The sequence below is a fragment of the Megascapheus bottae genome, chromosome 15 (genome assembly GCF_031878675.1).
Source record: "Megascapheus bottae isolate mThoBot1 chromosome 15, mThoBot2.hap1, whole genome shotgun sequence".
NCBI classification, from domain to species: Eukaryota; Metazoa; Chordata; class Mammalia; order Rodentia; family Geomyidae; genus Megascapheus; species Megascapheus bottae.
The window spans coordinates 30,233,800-30,250,895 of NC_143523.1; the positions used below are offsets into that span (position 1 = coordinate 30,233,800).

The following is a 17,096-nucleotide window of genomic DNA, read 5'->3' on the forward strand; positions in this document are numbered from 1 at the left end:
CTGGCCAATGCATGGTTCCTCATCATACTGATAAACTGCTCAGTTACAAATTCATAGACACATCTAATGTACCTAAGGATGAAAGCACTTTTCCACATGCCTCTTTGTCAACCATGGCTGGTCTATCTTACCTCTACACTTCCATTTCCCTTAACTCCACTCACAGACTTCATTCATGAGCACTCTATGACTCCTATTACTCCCTTTACATATTTATGGGAAACCAAAATAATATCTGTCTTCATTACAGGGCCATCTTTCTGGGAGAGATTTCTACATGCTCTGCTAATCAGCAGCATATCCTTTCTTTCTCACTTCCCTAGGAAATGGATAGAAAGGCCATTTGGACATCAGGCTGGCATCTTCTGTGGAATGTGCAAACCATGCCTGCAACTGCCCGCATGACACTAGCTCAGTGTCTCAGGGTATTTCAGCAGTTGTTCAGAAGGCTCAGGGTGTTTATCTTCCCAAAGCAGCTGAACTGCCTCCTGTTTCATGAGCAGAGGAGTGGAATGCAGTGGAAGAGACCCAGGCCACTAGCCACCCAGATTAGAGAGTTTTGTGCTGAGGTCCCTATATGGTTGTGTTAGACTGAACGACCAGCTCTAGTCTGTCTTTGCTCCTTGTTTGGGAAGCAAGTGGGAGGGGAGCAGGCCAAGGAGCTATATAACCGTTCAGCACTCAGCTTCCCAGAACACTACCCACCCAGAGTGGAGAAGCCCAGCCAAGCACCATCAGGGTAAGTGGCTCCAGCCCAGGATATGATGAGAGATGACAGAGGCTCTTTTTTCTTCTTTAAATCAAATTTAATAAGACATTGTAGTAAGGATCTGGGGAACTCAGGCACTCCAGTTTCTCTGAATGAAGGGTGAACTCCTAATATCATTATAGTTTTTTTGTGGTTGTTTTGCTCTCATGATTTAGTTATTAAAGACAAAAGTGCAGCTTGGGTCGATAGAGGAAGTGGAGAGGGAGATGGGATATGTATTCTTGCATGTCACCTACTTAAAAAAAAAATCTGTTCACATTAAATCAGTAGCCCAGATGCTGCAGGATGAAGTCTAGCTCTTTGTAGTAAGTTTTATGGTCATTTTTTATGCACTGGAAACTTTGGGACTTGCTTGTGATTCAGACTTTGTGTGGGGAATTTTGAGTAGATTGTATTTGTGCTGCAGTCGCTGTGACTGTGATTGAAAGTATGTGTTCAAAATGAAAAGAGGATATTGGCGTGGTCGTTCCGTTTTGTGTTGCTGGACTTGTGTATTAGTCAGTGCCCTGCCTTTTGCAGGCTTCCTGTGTTGGAAAGGAGTGTACCTTGAGTGTACCTTGAGCTCACTAGTTAGAATCAGCATCACTGGCTATTTGCAGCAGTGCACAGCAGGTAATCACCCTCCCATTTTCTTTTCCTTTCTTTTCTCTGAAAAGAAGTGGGAGAGAGGAGACAGAGCTTCCATCTGGGGTGTGTGTGTGTGTGTGTGTGTGTGTGTGTGTGTGTGTGTAGCCAGGGAGGACTGGTTTTCATTGCCTCCACGTCAGGTTTCCTCAGCCTGGTGATTGGAGTGTCACAGCAGAGCCTGCCACCCCAGGCTGAACTTATAACTCAAGGCTGAGTCTAGAGTTTTCATGAGGAGATTTTTTTTTTACCCTTCTGTTTTGTGATTCATGCCTAAATATGGTTTGTGTTTTGAGATAAATGAGCCCCATCCTTTCCCCCTCCCTCCCACTAACTACTCATTTCTGGCACAAGAAGTACTCTACTTGGCTGGAGCAAACCCTCTGACCTGGGTGCAGATCCAAGAGCAGACGCTGGAGTAAGCCTGTTTTACCTAATTAGGAAATGCTTCGCTCCAAATCAAATACTCATTCAAATTAGATAAGGGTTGTAAACCACTGAGCCAGCTCCCTCTTGAGATACACAGAGAACATAATGACTTGCTCCCTTTACAGATTATATCATTTTTACTGACCAATTTTCATATATAATATATGAAATATATAATATAAAATATATATACATTATAGGCATATCATATATTATGCATATGTATATATTATATTATGCACTACGCATATATTGTACATTATTTGCCTATATGTAATACACTATGTGTATGTAGTGCATTATTTATTAGATTTATATATATGAATTCAAAGACACATTGCATATGTATATTACAAATATGTATATATCTGTATTCATATATAATACATTATATATGCAATATAATATATGCATATATAGGTTATGTGTATATTCATGTATAATACATTACATATGCACATATATACAAATTTTGAGGTATTTTCTTCATTTTTAGTGATGATGATGTTCAGTCTGTTTTTCTAAATAGATTCAAATTCAGATCCTTACCATGCCTGATGAATAAAATAGATTGTTTAGGATATCCCTTTCCACTTTCAGAAAGTATGTTAATCAAACATGTTTTCAGCCCTTGCTTTGAGTTTGAAGAGAGTCCTCAGTACAGGAACAGCCTGCCTACTGGGTCTTGGTATCACTGTCTCTGACAAACACCTGTACATTACTATGTCTTTTGTTGTGTCTCCTGGTGGTTATCATTTGTCTTCTAATTCTTCAGAGTTTACTATAATAAGCTTTGTAATCTTCTGACAAGGGAGTTGAGCACAATTTAATATCTTTTATAAAAGGGAAAGAAGGGAAAGAACAAGCCATTGAGAACTCCTAATTTCCCATTCTTGCGAGTAGAATCCACACATTAAGATTGCCCATCTAATTCTAGGGCAATGTGGAAAGAAAGCAAAAAGTGGATGTGAAAAAATCTGCATAGCGCTAATAACTCTATAGTGACATTAACAGCAACGATGAAAGTAACTTTTATTGAATTTATAGTGCCACTGTGAATAAGTGTAAATGCCTTTCCAAAAAAAAATCACAAAAACAAAAAATTCACATCCCACACCCCATCCTAGAATTCTATGTGGTACATGTTGCTATTACTATTGTTTGATAATAAAGGGTATGATGACTAAGAGAAATTGAATAACTTGATAAATCACAGCTTCTAATTGGTGGAGCCAGCTCCTTCTCAGGACACACAGTGCCTTTTTTTTTTTTAGATGATTTGTCATCCATTGTTTTAAATGTACAAGTTTGGGATATTGGATAGATGACTTCAATTTTCCCAAATCTGGGTTTGTCTTATGAGTTAAAAGATAGTATTTCATGTTCTGATCATATAATATATCATCTCAATAGGTTGATATTCTTTGCAAATGGCCAGGCAAAAAAATCCTTTGCACAGGACTCTCTGATCTGCAGGTTCTGGACATTTGGAATACACAGCTTTGATTTTATGGAAATGGTCTGATGTAACTTGGATTATGAGAGCTGTTTACTTTTCCCATCTCTCAGAGATTTCCTTCCAATAACTGCCTTTTTTTAAAACCAGGGTCTGGCAATGAGTTTCCCAATTTAAAAGAAGTCCTGGGGCCGGGAGTTTGGCCTAGTGGTAGAGTGCTTGTTTAGCATGCACGAAGATGGGGGTTTGACTCCTCGCGGGTACCACATATACAGAAGTGGTGCTGTGGCTCCAGTGGTAGAGCTCTAGCCTTGAGAAACACCAAGGACAGTGCTGAGACTGAATTCAAGGCCCAAGACTGGCAAGAAAAGAAAGTCTGGGTTGGGGATGTGGCTCAGTGGTAGAGCACTTACCTGACATGTGCAAAACATTGGGTTACATCTTCAGCACTGGCAAACTAAAATAAAGAAGACTCTTGTTCAGCCTGATATCTTTTTTTTTTTCAGTCCTGGGCTTGAGTTCAAGGCCTAAGCACTGTCCTTGGACTTTTGCAAGGCTAGAGCTCTACCACTTGAACCACAGCACCACTTCCAGCTTTTTTCTATGAATGTGGTACCGAGGAATCGAACCCTGGTCTTCAGGCATGCTAGGCAAGCACTCTACCACTAGGCCAAACTCCTGGCCTCAGCTTGATATCTTGACTGAGATCTCAATGTCATCAATGCTAGAGAGAAAAAACGGAATATTCTTTTTTTATATATTTCTTCTGTTTGGAAAAATGGGAAGGATCCGGGATTAGGAGCCAAAAGAGAGCCATGCCACCATCTCTAGCTGGGGTTCTGGTTCTGATGTCTATGTGCTCTTGAAACTTTCTTCCCCTAAAGCTCGTAAAAGTGAGCGCTTCATTACTTCTCTTCAGGCTTTCCAATTCCATCACAGAATCCAAGCTTAAAAATGGGTTTTTAAAATATTTTTTTAATTTAAAGAGGACATTCCTTTTTAAAAAATGTGACAAAAATCAGGGAAGGTAATTTAAAATTCTGACCAAAAAAAACCCAATCAAAATCTTTTTATAAATAGGACAAAGCTGTCTGCATAAATGTGATTTTATTGGACCATGAAATAGTGCAATCTTTTTTTTTTTTTTGCCAGTCCTGGGCTTGAGCTCAGGGCCTGAGCACTGTCCTTGTACTTTCTCAAGGCTAGCGCTCTACCACTTGAGCCTCAGCACCACTTCCAGCTTTTTTCTATGTATGTGGTACCAAGGAATCGAATCCGGGTCTTTGCGCATGCTAGGCAAGCACTTTAACCACTAGGCCCCTGAAATAGTGCAATCTTGAATCTGTTGTTCTTAAACAAGAATGTGTTGTTAGTGGATTCTTGTACTTATATTTCTTAATGACAGAAATTTTCTACTACATGATATACAAATCATCACATACCATACACACAGTTAAAAATTTTGGACTTGCCGCTTAACAGTGACTTTTCTTGGTGAAGAATAATCATGGCCTCCAAACTTTCAGGCACTTTCTTAAAAAATATTGATTCAGTTTAATATTTGTCTGAGTATTAAAAGTCATCCAGTTTCAAAAGTGATCCTTTTCTTTTAAACATGTGTATTAAGCACGTAAATGTTTAAAACTTTCACATGTGACTTAACTCTCAAAATCTACTTAAAAAATAACCAACGACCTGGTATATTGTATATATGTTTATTTGTTTATTTGCAAAAGGAAAGGTAAGGGAAAAACAAGATGAGTGGGAGTGGATGGGGGAAGAGAAAATGGGGGGAAAAAAAACATGGGAACCATGTTCAAGAAGTAATGTACCCACTACTTGATGAATGTAACTGTAACCCCTCTGTATATCACTCCAACAATGAAATGAAATAAAAATAAAAACAACAAAAAGTTATAACACATGAAAAAAATATGAGTTTGGACAGACACTTTGTAAAAAAATCTAGTATCTTACTTAATATATAGTGAGTAATTTGTCCCTGTGAGTCTGGAATTTCTTGTCAATGCTCTGCAGTCTGATCATTCTTTCCTTTAGCCTGTCTTTAAAGTGCTGGTAAGAGCCTATGATATGTAATCATAGTGTGATGTTAACACAGAGGTCAAAGTTCAGCTTACCAAAAGCTTCCAGCCTAATGAAAGAACTTCAAGATAAAGGCTATGTTAAATAAGTGTCAGTCGGAGAGAGCCACCTGCTAGAAGATGCCTCCACACCCTACAGCAACAAGGAATAATCAGTTTTAGTAAGTGCTTGACAAGTGCTCTCTTACAGCTGAGCTGCTGCTTCTCCTTTTCTGTAGAAACCAGTGAAGCAGCACCCAGCATGTGTGAAGAAGAGGACAGCACTGCCCTGGTGTGTGACAATGGCTCTGGTCTCTGCAAGGCTGGCTTTGCCGGGGATGATGCTCCCAGGGCTGTTTTCCCATCCATTGTGGGACGACCCAGACATCAGGTGAGCAAGACTTTGATGGTTAGATTTCTCTACATCCTAGTTTGAGGTGTCTTTGCCCAGCACTTAAGTAACCATGTTAAAAATATATCTATGAGCAACTGGGATGTAGCTCAGTGTAGAATATTTGCCTAGCCTCTGCAAGGTTTGACGACCATCAAGGCAAATTCCAAAAAAGTAACTCCACTTATAATATATGCTAATTATTTGGTGGGTACCTATCAGCTATAAAGTCTGTCCCGTTTTGCATATCCTTTGTGTCTATATATCATCATTGTCCGCAGCAGCAGCATAGCATCAGCATTAAAATTTATGTAAGTTATCCTACTGTATACTATAGCTACTGTTTGAAAAGAAGTAAAAATAAAGGCCCAGGTCATTTAGTCTTAATGCTGGATGAAAGCAACATTGATAACAAATGTTAACTTTATGTCAGATTAGTTGTCAACAAAATCGATCTACATAGCCTCTTGGTAGGTTTATATATAAGATGTAAACAAAATATTGGCGGTAGCCAGTAGCTAAAGCTAAATTCTAAGGCAGTGATTCCAGTGCAGTTTAAATTTTGGTGAGGAGAATGCTTTAAGCTTCATTTTAATAACTAAAAGATGGAGCTGATTAGTTTAGATAAAAATTTTAGCAACTGATTTCTATAGATTTGTCCAGTAGATTTCAAATATCAAATGGTTATTTGTAGATGTAGTGCTTATGCTAAGCAAACAAGACTTACATTCTTTTTTGAGTAAAGGGGTAACTTAAAATGTAGGATGTAAGTTGGATGTCCCTGAATTCCTAATTATGGAGGAGAGTGGGATCTGAGGATCATGGTTTGAATGTGATCTGGGCAACCAAATCCATGAGATTGTAATCTATAATTAAGCAAGAACATGCCCGTAGTGGAGTTGTGGCTCGAGTAATGGTAGAGAGCCAGTCTTGAGTAGACAGAACTAAGCAAGAGTGAAAAGTCCTGATTTCAAGTCTTGGTACCAGTATAAAAATACAAAAATGTATGGTTGAAAAGATTTACAAGAGTCAAATATGCCATCTAATGAATATGTATATTTTTTTCCATATTTCTTAGACACAATCTTGGCCCTGAACAGGTCCTAACAACTAATATAAAAGACAAAAACACACAATGTAAACCTGTCTCTCCCATAACCATCCTTGGTTATTTGGAAGCTGATTTAGGTCTGTTTCCAAACAGCTGAGGGATAGCAATTAAGACTGTAGCCACAGTAGGACTCATATTGTTGCTGGTCCTAAAATGGGAAGTTTATCTTACTGATGTGATTCCGCTGTGATTTGATGGTAATCAGTGCATACAATTTGGAGAAGCCTGACTGGTAATATTTTGAAACCTTTTAGGGGGTGATGGTAGGAATGGGACAAAAGGACAGTTACGTGGGAGATGAAGCACAGAGCAAAAGAGGAATCCTGACCTTGAAGTACCCAATAGAGCACGGCATCATCACCAACTGGGACGACATGGAAAAGGTACCAGGACACTAGCTATGGATTGCATCCACAGAACACATCATTCCAGTAGCCTCTGACTCTACATAGCAAGCTACTGCGTGAGAAAGTAACTGACTCCCACGGTTCAAGTGCACTTTTAGGTTTTGACATTTATTCTAGAGCATCTAGGTCAGCTGCATTTGTTCATTTTGTGTATGCAATGTTAAACAAAAGTATGTTCCCATAGATTAATCACTAAAATAGGAGGGGGTGTATGGAATTCATAGGTAACATTTATTCTGGACTAGCCACTGGGCTAAGTAGTTACTCTAGGGGTCATACTATTTAATTCCCACAGATCCATTGAGATAAATACTAATTATTTATCCATATTACTCATATGGGGCTGAAAAAATGTGTTTAGTGGCTATGCTGAGGTTTTCATCTTCATCCAGCCTGTCCAATGCAGAGCCTTTGTCCTTTACCCTAGGTACAGCCCTGCATTTGGATGTGAATCCTGTGGGAGGCATGCCCACTCTGAGCTTCTGTCTTTGCACCTGTACAAGTACTGGCACATGAGAGCTGGGAACCTTTCACTTGGTCCTGGTTTTGTTTTGTTCATTCTTGTCTCATTTATGATCTTGATGTCCTGCAACCTCACACCATGGTTTCTCTTTTTTTCCTTCTTCATGCTAGATCTGGCACCATTCATTCTACAATGAGCTCCGTGTTGCCCCCGAAGAGCATCCAACTCTGCTTACTGAGGCACCCCTGAACCCCAAGGCCAACCGGGAGAAAATGACCCAGGTGAATATTCACTCCAGCGTCCAGCGTTGTTTGGGGGAAGTCTAATGAGAACAAGGCTACACAGAGAAGCAGAAACAAGTTCCTAACCCACAGACCAGCCATAGATTGACCACTTCCTAGGAATTCTGAAGCTTGGAAGGATCACCTTAATGACGCATCCTTATTTTAGACACAAACCTTTTCCCCTCAAGAGCTAAGAGATCATCTAGTCGCAACTCTTCCTGTAACTATTGTTGGGAGATTTGAAATACCATACACTTCAGTCAACTATGAGTTTAGTGAAGTTCTGCCAGTCACATTCAAGTCAGGGTAGAAGTTACAGTTTCCTTACTTCAGGGCATTGTGCACACTGCCCTCTCCCCTCCATACCTCCCCAGTGTGATGGTTTCATCTACCTGCATTTGTCCTTTGTGAGTGACCAGAATTGCCTTGGCTGTGCCTTTGCTTTCCTCTGTCCACTCACTGCCAGGCAAGCCTGTCTGAATCTGTCAATGAGGTGTGCTCCGCTCATACATCCCACATCACTCACTTTGCTCTTTGGATTGCTTTGCAGATCATGTTTGAGACCTTCAATGTCCCAGCCATGTATGTGGCTATTCAGGCAGTGCTGTCCCTCTATGCTTCTGGACGTACAACTGGTAGGTGACTGGAAGAAATGAATTCTGTGCTTAAACGTTCACACCCCAATGAATGGGATTTGGTGATAATAAATAGATATCCTGTAGTGACAAGGTATGAATTAGAATTGGCAGGACTGAGTCAATCCATAAAAAGATCTTCTCATCTTTTCAAGTCTTGAACCACTTACTCCTAGCCAGACTTTTTGATTTTAATCATTTTTCTCTTCCTGGAGTTCCTTTGTCCCCGAGCTCTGTCCCACTTTACCTCTTCCATCAAACGCCCTCTTTTCATCCATTCAAATAAGAAGCTTAGGAACATCCCTCTTTTCCAAGGTTTCCTTCTACTTGACCAGCCTCTGGCCATAGTCCAGCCACTGTGGTGATGCTGATCATGCTTGCTTGTCATCCAGGCATTGTGCTGGACTCTGGAGATGGTGTGACCCACAACGTGCCCATCTATGAAGGCTACGCCCTTCCCCATGCCATCATGCGTCTGGACCTGGCTGGCCGAGATCTCACCGACTACCTCATGAAGATCCTGACCGAGCGTGGCTATTCCTTTGTAACTACTGGTGAGGCGCATGGGAGACACAGAAAAGAGGGGAGGACCAAGTGTTACTCATGGCAGCTTGTAGGACCATCGTGGCTATGCAAGGAAATGCTGACAAGGCCTCACTCTAAAGCACATGGCACTCTAAAGCTCAGGTGGTTTTGCCGTGCAAATTTGCCAGCTGATTACATATGCTGCTTCCTCACCCTTTTCAGGGGGCTTTAGTCGTTAGTATATTTTCATTGTTATTGTTGCTGAGCCTGAGAGCCTTGGCTTCTGTGTGCTAGGCAAGTGTTTGATTACTGAGCTGTACCCTCCTCCCTACTTAAAATCATGTCTTAATCTTTTGCACTAGAAAACAGAAAGAACCTGCAGACTGAAAATAGAATGGTGTGGTGGTTGATAAGCTTCACAGATATCTAAATAGGACTTGAGTCCCAACTTACCACTTGATAACTGTGTAACCTTGAACCTTGCAAAGCCACATTCTCTGTATCTGTAAAATGGAGATAATCTTAAAATCTACCTTCTGTAACTGGAATGACTATAAGACAATGCATGAGCAATATTTGACGTAGAGTAAGGATTTCGTAATTGTTAGCTCTTATTACTAATACAGACCCATGAAGCACTGATGATGTAATTTTAATTCAAGCTGATGTCACACTCTCACTCTTCATAAGAGGGAAGCACCAGATAATATTAGAAACAGTTGCATCTCCTAGCTGTCTGTAGCTCTAGCTACTGGGATAATGTCATGAACTTGACATTGCCTCGAATTGTAGGTTTCTGGACATTTCTGAGTTTTGTTCTAAGCTCTTTGTGTGAGCCTTGATGACTTCATGGTTTCCCTCTCTGTCTCTCTCTCTCTCTGTCTCTTTCTCTGTCTCTGTATCTCTCTCTGTGTCTCTGTCTCTGTCTCTCTGTCTGTCTCTGACTCTGTCTCTCTCCTTCTCTCTGTCATGGTGCTAGAACTGAGGATCTAGGCACTGTCCCTGGGCTATTTTGCTCAAGGCTCGTGTTCCACCACTTTGAGCCATAGTACCACTTTTGGTTTTTAATGGTTAATTGGAGATAAGAGGAGTCTCGCAGACTTTTTTGCCCAGGCTGGTTTTGAACCATGATCCTCAGATCTCAGCTCTCTGAATAGCTAGGATGACAGGCATGAGCCATCAGTTTCTGGCTTTTAAGAACTCTTTTTGTAGTATGGAGTTGAATTAATTTCATCCCTGCTTCCAAATACCTCCCAAAGATTCCCCAAAACTCAATAGCGTAAACCATCGCAGTGTAGGAATCTCTAGAGAGTCTGCCTCTTCTGTATCACCATCCAGACTGCACTACTGGATATTTTGAACAGGGGCTAACCCTGAGTCAGTACCTACCTTTTTCTGGAGGTATTGGCTGTGCTGAAGATTTGAGCTGCCATCTACCTGGCCAGGCAGCACCAGCCCTGAGGAGCTGACTGCTTAAGACTGGGGTGGGAACGGTAGACTTTTAGCAACTGTGTAAACCCCGATGTGCACTATAATGTTTGTTTGTATTTAACAGCTGAGCGTGAGATTGTCCGAGACATTAAGGAGAAGTTATGTTATGTAGCCCTGGATTTTGAAAATGAGATGGCCACAGCTGCATCCTCCTCTTCCCTGGAGAAGAGCTATGAGCTGCCAGATGGACAGGTGATCACCATTGGGAATGAACGCTTCCGCTGCCCAGAGACCCTCTTCCAGCCATCCTTCATTGGTAAGCAGTGAAATGGGAAGGTAGTCACCCTAATCTCCTGTGTCCCTCACAGACCTAGGGCGCCCAGGGCCCTTCTGTACATGGGACGAAGATGACTGGCTTTCTCAGACAGGGTGGCTCAGCTTAGGGGAATTCAAAGCATCAGTCACTGCAGATGACAGAGCACATTGGATAGTTAGGTGGGGGCAAGGAAAAAGGACAAAAATTGGGGTTTGAACTCAAAGCCAGCACTTGCTAAGTGAGGGCTCTACCACATAATCCATGTTGCCAGCCTTTCTTCCTTTAGTTGTTTTCTAGATAGGGTCTTGCACTTTTTTGCTCAGGGCTGGTCTCACAGTGACATCCACCTACCTCCAGGAATTCAGGCATGTAAACTTGCTTTTTGATATAAGGTCTTCCTTATCTTCTTTTTGTCCTGGCTGGTCAAAAGTCTTTCTGCTATCTCTGCATCCCCTGGAGCTGGGATTTTAGGTCTATTTCATTAAGGCCATACTGAGATGAGCGAATTTTGAGCAATGGCTATGATATTGGCCCAGTGTGGGACCTTCCACAAGGCTTCTGAAGATTTTGCTCACATTTGACTGTATACATCTGAGTGTCTATGCACAGAAAATCAATTGTAGGCTAGCCCATCCTGAACAAGCTGCAGCCTGGATTCCTGAGGACTTGGAGCAGGAGGACATGGAGCATGGGTGGGTGATGTGTTGGTAGTTAAGCCTGCCAAGCTTCATCCAGTGTAAGATCATCAGGCTGGTCAGTCATGTTGAGCCTGAGCTTGACCCAGTGGCTTGTGTCTCTTTTCCAGGAATGGAGTCAGCTGGCATCCATGAAACCACCTACAACAGCATCATGAAGTGTGATATTGACATCAGGAAGGACCTGTATGCTAACAATGTACTGTCCGGGGGTACCACCATGTACCCAGGCATTGCTGACCGGATGCAGAAGGAGATCACAGCCCTTGCGCCCAGCACTATGAAAATCAAGGTACTGTGTACTGACGGGCCCTAGAGCTGTGCCTTTAACAAATGTTGGCTCTTTAACGAGATTTGCAGGATGGTTCTCTGATTCTATCTTGGTCACAGGCACCTGTGGATTCTAGGGCTAGGCACTAAAGAAAATCCACATGTCACACACTTTATATAATTTAGGCTGATACTCAAGAAGATCTATATTATCTAAAAAAATTGATCTATACTTATCCAATAGCATATCTCAAAACTAGGTGGCTCAAGTAGCAGAGAATGTGTCTAGCAAGCACAAAACCTCGAGTTCAAACTCTACTACCACCCAAAATGATATAGGATAGGATGGTTCACATGTGGAATAATACAAAATATAACACACAACGCACAACACATTTTGTTTGTGCACGCGTGTGCTTATGTATATTTATGTTATTTATTTTTTACATGTAAAGGCCTGATTAAAAGGACAGTAAGACTGGGCTTCACAATAGACTGAAACTACACAAGAGAGCATAAGTAATTGAATCCTAGAATGTGAGGGCCAGCAATGGAGTAGGCTGGACATTTGGAACCTGACCTAGGGTGGAACCTGACCCAGGGTGTCTGTGGAAAGATGTCAGTGGCTCTCCCTATTTTCACGGCCTTTGATCCTGACATGTCTAAAGAGATGTAAACCTTGTAGACACAGTAATTGGTTTTCTTTCACTGCTTAAATGTGATCTCGATCCCATCTCAGTGGCTAGGAAATTAGAATTCTTTCTTCTTGTCTGTGTCCAGCATTCATTTTTGATATAGCTGCACAAAAGCACAGAATGGCTCATTCATGGCCAGGCTTAGCTCCTGAGCATCCTCTCCTTCCCCCCTCCCCCCGCACACACCAGGGTCTCACGAGGTGTGCATTCTACACAAGGTGGAGATGGTTCTTTTGGAGGGTGTTTACGTGTGGTCAATGACCGTGCTGCTCGCATACAGGAGAAGAAAACTGTGCCGCTAACTTATGAGTGAACTAAACTTAAACACACATAGGATATTTTTTCTCTACAATGGGCTCTAGTGCTAGTGGATGAGAGAGCAGTGACTTTTTCTGAATGGTTTGTCTTCTTTCTTTCTTTCTTTCTTTTTTCTTTTACTACCTTTGACTGGACATTTATGTAAGAAGTGGCGTGATAGATGTTTTTGCTCTACACACAATGATGTATTACGTGATCATCATCTCTCACAACTTTATGAGGTAGATATTTCTATTTTCATTTGACAACTGAGAGTACCCAGCCACTGGACATACCTCACAGACAACCTACTTGAAGATTTAACATAGAGAGAGTCTGTGGCCCACATTAGTTCTCACAACTCCCCTTGTGAATAAACATGAAAAAGAAGCTCAGCTCCAAGCAGTGAGAATGTGAAGAACCATTAAAGCCCGAGGTCCTAAATGGTGACAGATTGGAGAAAACGAAGCTGAATGAAGTGGCTCCAGAAACTCCCTGTACTGTCTTTGCATGTTTTCTAGGATTCTAAAATTATCTCTCCCCCCAAAAAGAAACCCACAATTTTATTTCTAAAACAAAGCAAATCACCTAGGAGGGCCCAGGTTTGAACACAGATCCGGATACAAAAACAGCCTGTAGAATCATTACTTACATTGTTGTACTTTGTTTCTGAATATGAAACATGAAAACTATTTAAAAGTTACTCCTCAAGGTGATTATCAAAATACATGATAAAAGACGTGTAAATAGGAAACATAGAAAAAGCTATGTTAATGTCAGGTATCTGTAAAGGAAAGGAAAACTGTCCAACCAGAGCTTTGGAGTAAACAGAAAATCCTTTTTAAAGTTTTTCCTTGTCTTGGGGCTTGAACTCAGAGCCTGGGCCCTGTTCCTGAGCTTCTTTTGCTCAAGGCTAGCACTCTACCATTTGAGCTACAGTGCCAATTCCATCTTTTTCAGTGTATATGGTACTGAAGAATCGAACCCAAGACTTCATGCATGCTGAGCGAGCACTCTACCACGGAGCCACATCCCTAGCCCCTAAACAGATAATCTTTTAAGTCATGATTTCAGATACACCTTGTCCATTACTACGCAAGATTTAAATATGAATGTAGGGTTCAGCTCTAACATGTTTTTGAATTACTGCAGATATTCAAGACTCCTGGCCATACCTTCTGTCTCTGTGCCTGAGCCATACATTTACTGAGGAGACCTGAGCATGCCCTTGTATCATGCCAGTGTCCTTGTGCAGATGGCCTGCTAGCGCACTTTGATATGTCCCACATAAGGGGACTATCCTTCCCTATTGGGCATCCTGAATCCCTCAGTGACAGATGATGCATCTGGGGGAGGGGGGATTTCAGACAGTAGCAATCCACTTTCCCAGATTCAGAGCACTGGCACATAGTATGTTCTGCCATAACCAAAGCTTCTCAGAAAAATGCTAGAACTTATTTTGACAGCAAATGCGTGACACACTGAGCTCTGGGGCCTGGCTTTATCCAGACTCTCTAGAGGAGGCCATCACTCCTGCTTTGCTCCCATTGTGTGGTAGAGGAATTAGGGATCTTTGAAAGAGAGTTCATTCAGGACATCAGAAAACCAAAGGCAAGGAATCTGTAACCTCAAGGCCTCTTTGAGATCTCTTGTCACCTCACAGCCAGGGGTGTCCCCACTATGTAGACTACAGCCAAGTCTGGGAAATGTGGGCTTTGGTAGAGTAGCCAAGGCCTGCTGCCCTATGTCATGTATTCCCTTTCTTCCTATCCTGACCCACAGATCATTGCTCCTCCGGAGCGCAAGTACTCCGTGTGGATCGGAGGCTCCATTCTCGCCTCTCTGTCCACCTTCCAGCAGATGTGGATCAGCAAACAGGAGTACGACGAGGCCGGACCTTCCATTGTCCACCGCAAATGCTTCTAGACACCTCCTTGCTTTCTGTCTGTCTTTAGCACACAACTGTGAATGTTTTTGTGCCTTCAGTTCCTCTCCAAACCATTCCTAACTGTATTTCGGCCTTGTTACCTATGTATTTTTTAATAAACCTGAAATATGCTACTCCTAACTTGTGGCTTTTGGCTTCTCACAGCAACATTCTGCTGATTATTTCTATTCGGATGGACCAAGACCTGACACGTTACAGGTTGGCTCCCTCTGGTGGTGGAGCCAGGATGGAACACAATCAGGATGTCTGCCTTAAAGGCTTAGGCAAACATATAATAAACAAGTAAGAAATGGAACATAGGCATGACTCCACTTAAAATTCAGACCCAGCCCTTGTTCTTGCAAGGCAGTTTGTGGTGTGAGGTGGATGTGTCAGCGTATCTTCCCCTTATGAACATGCAGACCATTGCATCCAGAGGCACACAGGAGGGTTTGAAAGGTTGACGGTGGGTGATGCATGCTGGTTGTTCTGTTTGCTGTATATCTCACCCTATCAGCCAAAAGATCTGACTATCCTGGGTATGACTGAATTCTCTTTCTAAACATGGTGCTGCTGAATTTGCCAAAGGTCTAGGACGAATAACCCACACTAGAGGAGACTGGTGATGGTGAGTGAGCTCTGCGAGCTGCAGAGACTATCATCAACGCCTCCTCATTACTAAAATTCCACTTTGAAGGAATTAACCATCTATTTCTGTGCCACAATAGGATGGCAAAAATAAAGGCAGTTGGGCGCAGGTGGCTAACTCCTGCAATCCCAGCTACTCTCAAGAGGCTGAGATGAGGCTATCACAGTTCAAAACCAGCTAGAACAGAAATGTCCATGAGACTCTTATCTCTAATTAACCACCAGAAAGCCAGAAGTGGAGCTGTTCCTCAAGATGGTAGAGCACTAGCTTTGAGCAAAAGAGCTCAAGGATAGTGCTCAGGCTCTGAGTTCAAGTCCCGTAACTGACAACTACAACAAATAGAAAATGAAGTACTGGCACAGATGTGGAGAAATTGTAGCACTCGTACATTGTGATGGGGATGCACTGCTGTGGAATATAGTCTTGAAATGCCCTCAAAAAGTTAACTATTGGGACCAGGATTTGGGCCTGGTGGTAAGAGTGCTTGCCTAACATGCATGAAGATCCAGGTTCGATTCCTCGCTACTGTAGACATAGAAAAAGCCAGAAGTGGTGCTGTGGCTCAAGTGGTAGAGCTCTAGCCTTGAGAAAGTCCAAGAACAGTGCTGAGGCCCTGGATTAAGCCCAGCACTGGTCAGAAAAAAATACATATATAAAAAAGTTAACTATTAAATTATTATAAAATCTGGTAACTCTACCCTCAGTACTTATAGAACTGAATCTAGCACTCAAACAACTACACATGTCAAGTGTGGTGGCACACATCTGTAATCATAGCACATGAATGGCTGAGGTCGAAGGATCATGAGTCTGAATACATCCTCAGTGGTAGTGTGTGTGTGTGTGTGTGTGTGTGTGTGTGTGTGTGTGTGTGTGTGTGTATGAGTGTAAGGCCTTTCCTCCAATCAAGAATACAGCAAATTTCTTCTGGGAGCTTAATTTTTTTTTCTCTTTGTGAATCATGGGCCTTGAACTCTGGCTGGGGGCGCTGTCCTCCCTACCCCTGGGCCTAGGATTTGTCCCTGAGCAATTCAGCTCAAGGCTACCACCCTACCCTTGAGCCAAGTCCCACTTCCCATTTTCTAGAGATTAATTGGAGGTAAGAGTCTCAGGTCCTTTTGTGCCCTGGCTGTCTTTGAACCTTGAGTCTCAGATCTCAGCTTCCTGAGTAGCTAGGATTATAGGCCTGAGTCACCACACCTGACTTGGGAGCTTGTTTTATATCCCTTGCCTATCAGCTTTTGTATTAGGAGCAACCATAATAGAATTTACATTTTAGACAACACGTAAATGCCTTTCTTCCTGGGGAAAGTGAAGAGAGGAGGTTTTGAACATGCCTTTCATATTCAAGACTGTGTATACACCAGGGAATCCATTCCTATCCCTGTGATTCACCAGAGAGGCAATTTGAATAAACAACTTCAGTATTTTACTGCCAACTCTTATTTATCTAGCATAGATATACAAGAGATCTTTCTTGATGGGAAAGAGAAATGATTGCATTTGGTCCTAGAATGTGTTTTGGTCTAAATAATAGCAAGGCATTTACTTCAGACAAAGTCAAAGGGCAGTACTCTTCCTTCCACCCAAGTTCATCTGTTTTTGCTTTTGGATTTTTCCTTTCTCTTATCCTCTGCTGCT

At 42.0% G+C, this 17,096-nt stretch overlaps 1 protein-coding gene across 1 annotated transcript; it reads left to right on the forward strand.

Annotated features, from left to right (window-relative positions):
- Positions 1-631: 631 nt before the first annotated feature.
- On the forward strand, positions 632-14,947 carry Acta2 (actin alpha 2, smooth muscle). Its single transcript, XM_090346307.1, has 9 exons — positions 632-739; positions 5,599-5,750; positions 7,116-7,244; positions 7,902-8,012; positions 8,566-8,650; positions 9,043-9,204; positions 10,731-10,922; positions 11,728-11,909; positions 14,662-14,947. Exons 2-9 carry the CDS (start codon positions 5,622-5,624, stop codon positions 14,803-14,805), a joined length of 1,134 nt encoding a protein of 377 aa, XP_090202433.1. The 5' UTR covers positions 632-739; positions 5,599-5,621; the 3' UTR covers positions 14,806-14,947.
- The last annotated feature ends 2,149 nt before the right edge of the window (positions 14,948-17,096 follow it).

Excerpts from the sequence above, each read along its gene's own strand:
- Acta2 (XM_090346307.1), top strand. The coding sequence starts at position 5,622 with ATGTGTGAAGAAGAGGACAGCACTGCCCTGGTGTGTGACAATGGCTCT. Across the intron at positions 7,245-7,901 it reads ACTGGGACGACATGGAAAAG|ATCTGGCACCATTCATTCTA; the intron begins GTACCAGGACAC and ends TCTTCATGCTAG. Across the intron at positions 10,923-11,727 it reads CTTCCAGCCATCCTTCATTG|GAATGGAGTCAGCTGGCATC; the intron begins GTAAGCAGTGAA and ends TCTCTTTTCCAG.